The 6,000-nt window shown below is 33.2% G+C and overlaps 4 protein-coding genes and 1 pseudogene across 5 annotated transcripts, besides 2 other annotated features; 1 reads left to right on the top strand and 4 right to left on the bottom strand.

Annotated features, from left to right (window-relative positions):
* Positions 1-4,888: part of a mobile genetic element that runs on past the window's edge.
* TVAGG3_1016320 lies at positions 838-2,012 on the bottom strand (annotated as a pseudogene). The gene has a single exon. A coding segment is annotated over exon 1 (1,175 nt).
* TVAGG3_1016310 (uncharacterized protein) lies at positions 2,704-3,030 on the top strand (the record flags this gene model as incomplete). Its single annotated transcript, XM_001326419.2, has 1 exon — positions 2,704-3,030. One exon carries the CDS (start codon positions 2,704-2,706, stop codon positions 3,028-3,030), a length of 327 nt encoding a protein of 108 aa, XP_001326454.2.
* TVAGG3_1016300 (serine threonine-protein phosphatase family) lies at positions 3,035-3,277 on the bottom strand (the record flags this gene model as incomplete). Its single annotated transcript, XM_001326418.1, has 1 exon — positions 3,035-3,277. The coding sequence occupies one exon, from the start codon at positions 3,275-3,277 to the stop codon at positions 3,035-3,037; it is 243 nt and encodes an 80-aa protein (XP_001326453.1).
* On the bottom strand, positions 3,296-3,658 carry TVAGG3_1016290 (uncharacterized protein; the record flags this gene model as incomplete). The annotated part of the gene is made up of 1 exon (XM_001326417.1): positions 3,296-3,658. The coding sequence occupies one exon, from the start codon at positions 3,656-3,658 to the stop codon at positions 3,296-3,298; it is 363 nt and encodes a 120-aa protein (XP_001326452.1).
* TVAGG3_1016280 (phage tail repeat-like family) lies at positions 3,798-4,616 on the bottom strand (the record flags this gene model as incomplete). Its single annotated transcript, XM_051254682.1, has 1 exon — positions 3,798-4,616. One exon carries the CDS (start codon positions 4,614-4,616, stop codon positions 3,798-3,800), a length of 819 nt encoding a protein of 272 aa, XP_051080256.1.
* Positions 4,806-4,888: a terminal%2Cinverted (terminal inverted repeat of Maverick-3 transposon ID:TVAGG3_1016270).
* Positions 4,889-6,000: the final 1,112 nt, after the last annotated feature.

Below are 6,000 nucleotides of genomic sequence, written 5' to 3'. Positions count from 1 at the left end.
TGAAGCCATACCATTACAGTCTCAAGTATTTTTAGATATCTTAGCAGCTTTGACAATATTCGTTGACAAATACCATCCAACAAAACTGACATCTGACTGTGAAAGTTCTTTCAAATCAGATGATGTAAAAAACTATCTGCGTTCAAAAAATGTAAACCAATATTTCATTGTCGACCAAAACCATTCTGCTCTTGTGTCATTGACGGTTGTATAAAAATTAAGAGACTTAAACCAACCACAAGGTGGTGAAGCAAATGAAATGTCATATGACGACAAATATAGACACTTCTCCATGGCAAAGATGAGACAAGTTTAAATATTTACAATAGCCGTAAACAAAAAGGTTTGGGAAACCACTCCCCCGAAGAAATGAAAAACAACCCTGACTTAGAGAAAGACTATATATTTAATAATTTAGTCAAAAGAGACAAACAAGAAAGAATGCCGGGCTTCAAACTTAAGAAAGGTGACAAAGTAAAAATAGAAATACCTAAACGCGACCCATATTAAAATACTATTGACAGACTATGACAACAATGGGAACCCGACAGGTACTCACATTCGTGTTCGTAAAAATAGAAGAAAGTATACAAGAGAATATTATGAAGTTTTAGGCAAACATGGCAAAATGTACAGACTGCAAGCAGAAGATAAAACTACTATTGTCAGACCTCGTTTCAAACTTGTCAAAGTTCAAGGTGGTATACTTTCAAAGACAGTTCCTAACAAATATAAGACAACTCCTGACGAATATGCTAAAGAAGTTGAAAATGACGACTAAGCATTTCTATACCATGCGTAAACTGTCATGTAAGGTGGCATGTATTCTTTACTTTGTCCCGTTGTTTGCGTATATCCTGAAACGTGATGTGTATGGTATCCTCCTCCCTCAGTGTTATTCCAGTAACAATTTATAGCAAACTTAACGTCCTCTTTAACATCATATCCTTTACCTTTTGTCATTCCTGACCAATCCCAAAATCTATGACTATGCCAACCTGCTTGAGATGTACTTAAATCTATGTAGTGACTGTGTGCAGGTAAATTTTCACCTGAAATCGTTTTACTTCCACCTGTTTCCTTTGAAGAGTTTGCACAATACAAAAACCTGTCGACTATTTGAGTCCAAGTTCCAAAACCCAGAACTGTTTCTGGTCTGTAGAGTTCATTGACGTATAAATAGAGCCTATAGGATATAATGTTTGAAGTATTTCTGTCTTTAATGTTTGAAGCTCTGTTTTGTCTGCTTTCTTGTCTAACATTGCGGGTAGTTCATATGCTTCAAAGTTTCTGGCATGACTTTCAATGTTCCTGCAACTGTTATCTAAATTGTTTAGTGTATCTTTTACGCTTGTACTTGGATTCTCTAAAGGTGCACTTGAACCAAGGTCAAAGTTCAGTATTATGTCGTCTGCTCTAACAGTTGTAAAACTTGTATGTGTATGAGTCTTATTTGCTTTCTTCTCTAACTCATCGTTAACATAAGTTTTATCTGCTTTAAGGTCTAAACATCCTGAAACCCATCCTGTATCGGCTTTACTTTTTAAAATCTTCGATGTCCATTCATGGTACCAGTCAACCCTTTCTTTCATTTCATTATCTTTTTCGTTAACGTATTCCTTATCCGCTTTCTTCTCTAACTTACTAGCCACACATTCCTTATCCGCTTTCTTTTCAAGGCTAACGTTTAAGTCTGTTATTTCAGATATAGAATGTATATGAGTCTTTTTAGAATATTCGTTTTCAGCTCTTGTCACTTCACTTGACATTTTATTGTCAACATATGTTTTGTCTGCTAGTTCAGGATGAGTATGTTCTTTTGTTGCATAAGCATTGTTAGCTCTTTCTTCTTCTTTTGCTATTGCATCGTCTACATATTCTTTGTCAGCTTTGTTGTCAACATCTGCTTTCAAAAGAAGTTCATTTATAGGTTTCTCGTTTAAAGTTCCTTTTGTTGGATTTATACAGACAGTATTGTTCTTCTTGTCTTGAAATAGAAACTCATCTGTCATTGGGTTTAATGTCAGTTTTAAGTTTCCTTCTTTCAATGACTCAGATATCTTAGAATAGTTTGAAAAGTTTGTTGTGTTCTTATTTAGAGCTTGCATAATGAGTTGTCGGTTGTGTTGTATTTCTCTTATGGAAGCAATATCTTTCGACATTTTTATTCTAGATAAAATATGCTTTCAATAGAAAAAGAAAATTCAAGAGTTGCTACAACTAAACCATTAGATGAACTTTTTACTAATGTCGGTCAAAAGTTTGAGACAGAGACCGTAAAGCATGAAGGCTATCGTTTTGACTACCCATTAAGATGGTTAAGAGACCCATCTGTCACAAAAGCTATTGGCTTTCGTAGAATGAAGTTCATTTCAGAAGCCATACATGGTTTCCCCATTTACGGTCGGTTTTGAAGTTCGATACTATAACAAAGAAAAACGTATGTATGAGAAATTTGAACAGGGAAAACTTTTACAAGTTAGTTTGCTTGTAAACTTAGAAACAACTCTTCAAGCTTTTCAAGAAAAAATAAACGATATCTATATCGAATATGCAAACCAGTATAACATTGACGAGGGAGAATACCATCTCGATATTATTTATGACAGGAAAAATGCAACTGTTAAAATCAATAAAATAGAAGACCTTGGAGAAAACGTTTATATTTCTACAAAATATAACAACTTGGCATGGTATAGATTTATGAGGATGTTAAATCAGCCTGCAGCATATCCAGTACACCCAGACTTTTATGAAGTCGAAAACCCTAATGGAACATATGAAAATGTTTTCGACCCAGCTGCTATTATTGTTCATGCTTCATTTTCTGGCGCCCAAAACTCTTTCTTATGCTTGGCAAATGACTTTTACGAAAAACCTACAAAGTTATACGAACCACCAAGTGGAAGTATTTCAGACTTTCAAGTATGGTTTACTACAGATGGAAGAAAAAGAATAATTCCATTATACCATGCGTTTTACTTAGAACTTAGTTTCATATACAACTACTATCGAACGGTAAAAATATAATTTTTTAATACGGTTGAGGTGTTGGATTTGGTTGCCAACTAGACTGTGGTGCAGGTTCAGGCTGTTGTATAACAGGAGCTTGTTCTTCTGGTTCAGGGTCTTTAGGTATAATACCAACAAACTGACCTACTCTTTTACCAATATTTTTGACTCCGTTCCAAATTCCTCTTCCTACGGTTTTTATTCCATTCCATATACCTCTTCCAACTCTTCTGAAGAAGTTTCCAATACTACTGAAGAAACCCATTTTACTATATGTAAAAATCTAATGTCCGCCTAGTCTTTTGCGTTTCCTGTTGAGTTCCATAGCATTCTTTAACTGGAGCTCATACATTCTGTTTCTCCTCTGGTAGAAAACATATTCTGGGTCAACTCCTGTGTTCGCGTCATCTGCATAAAGTTGTTTATATCCCACTTCAGGGTTTGTATAAAACTCTTTCCATCTCATATTTGCATACCATGGTGGCAAACCTAACGCAGCGTCATTTGACATGGCAGTTTGCATTTGTACATCTGTTGGCACTTGACCATAGTTTGCCATTGCAGTTTGTATTCTAACTTCATTTGGAATATTCTCTGGGTTTGGTTGTCCAGGTTGCTGTGCATTCGCTAAGTTCTGTGCGTCCATTTAATATTAGATAAAAATATCTCTTACGAGTACATATACTGAACATTTGCAGGCATTGGTTCATCTTCATATTCTCTGTACTTTTCTGCCACGTCAAATAAATAAATGACACAATGGAAAAAACCTAAAACAAGTAGTCCTATTTCAAACCACATTTACTTACTAATAAAATTTCTTTGTTATGACACTTTCTCCAGTTTATAGGACCTCTCTCATATTCTATCTTGTCATATCTAAACTCATAGTCATGTATGTCCTCTAACCATCTCATAACGGTTTCCAAACCACTTTTATCGGATGTAAAGTAAAAGCATGGATGGTTATGTATAACGTCTAAAGTTTCTAAAGAGTCTCTCAAAGTCCAGTCTACTTGGTATTGAAAATCCCATGTGTTATAGAACGGCGGGTCCACTATAAAGAAAACATTTTCCTTGTCTTTATATTTTTCATACAACTCTGTCCAATAACATCTCACAAACTCTATACCCTCAATATATTTTTCTATGTCCTCTTTGAAAACATTTGTATAGTTAAGATATAAAACTTTTGACATAAGTGTTTCAATGTCATGAACTCTTATAGAACCACTATATAATAGTCTAGCAGATATACTATCCCAGTCTATATATTCTGCTTTTTTCAAAACCTCTCTCACAATATTTTTCTTATCTAATGGTATACGTTCCATCTTACCTATCTGAATCTTTTCTTTTAACTCTTTCAATATATTGTTTGTGTCTGGAATATGTTTGAGACGGTCCATATAGTTGTCGAAGTCATTGCATATAATCTTTGAGTCTGGGAATATTGTATGGCACAAATGGGATATATAGAAACTTCCACCGAACAAATCTACAAATGTTAGACCATTCGGTAGTTTCTTAAGTTCTCTCAATATAATATCTTTACATTTACTCTTATTTCCAAAGAACGGTAACGGTGGTTTTGTAAAATTCATTTATATATAATAATAAAAATGTTTTTACCCGAAAAGTGACAGAAAAGTGACAAAGCATGAAAACATATATATTTTGTGAAAAGCGACACATTATATAATGTTTTCGACCCAGAAGAAGGCTTCTTCCCAGAAGCAATGGAGGAAGAAGAAGAGTCCTCCGAATTCACACCAGAAGACTAACAATTTTCCGAATAAAAACTTCATTTATACTAAACATCTTCGGGGCTAGAGGGCACGAAGTGCCTGGAAGCCCCACTACCTTTTTTTTTTTTCATACATACTAGATTTAAAGAATTCAGAACTTTTACCATAATCTCCTAAATGTTTTCTTATCTTATTGGTTTTCCATTCATTATATGAAACTGTATAAACTTTATCTTTATCTTTGCATCTTTCATCACTTCCAATATATTTATATTTCAATTTTGATTTATTGGTTTCATATTCATTAACGTTTAATAATTCACAGTCTTCCTTTTTAAATAAATGTTTTATGTATTCAGGATTAACAATTCTATAATATTGCTTCCCTTTAAATCTTTGAATATAAACAGGAACACCATCCTCTAAAATTCGATAATCTATTTTATCTGGTTTTACTTGTTGGGTCATTTATGTAAGAATAAAAAAATAAATTATTTTAAAATTAATGTGTTAAAAAAATGATACAAAATCGCTCGATATTGTATGAATTCTTACGTTTACAAAAAAAGTCACAAACCCCGCCTTATCCTACTACTTGATGAGTTTACAGTTCCTTAATGATTTTCATTAACGAAAGCAAATATAAATTCAAGTTTAAATATGGAATGGTTAAATAAAATATAATTTTTACCCTATATTTCCAACTCTTGGAAAATTTTCATGACCCAGGGTTCTAAAATGGGTATTTTCCTCACACAGACACCGTGGTTTTTTGAGCCGGGAAATAAATAGCGCAGACAGTTTCTACATATAGAGACATGCTTATACTTAGAGTTTGACTGGAATCTAAAGTGATTTTTTTCTGCATCGCGAAATCTAATGCAATCTCAAAATCATGAAGAAACTGCGAATCGGAGCGCAATTTTTTAATATGTTAATATATAAAGGTACCCCTACTACTGCAAATGCTTCAAATGAAAATCTAAGAAATCAGATTAATTTGATCACATTAGTATAGTATTGGTCAAACCAAAAACTCATATGTTGATATATAGCCTATGGATATTCATATTATCTACTTTTCATTGAATTACATAAGATTTAATAATCTCATAAATATTCTTTTTAATTTTCCGAATTCCGTGTGCATTTAGATTGCCCATACCTGTATATAATAATTCTAGAATGGTTTGGTTAGATATTAAGTTTTTTAGATTAATATTTTAACATTTTGATAAAA

This window comes from Trichomonas vaginalis, chromosome I, assembly GCF_026262505.1.
Source record: "Trichomonas vaginalis G3 chromosome I, whole genome shotgun sequence".
Classification (NCBI taxonomy): Eukaryota; Parabasalia; order Trichomonadida; family Trichomonadidae; genus Trichomonas; species Trichomonas vaginalis.
The sequence above is the reverse complement of the archived record's forward strand: the minus strand, read 5'-3'. Positions and strand labels throughout refer to the sequence as shown.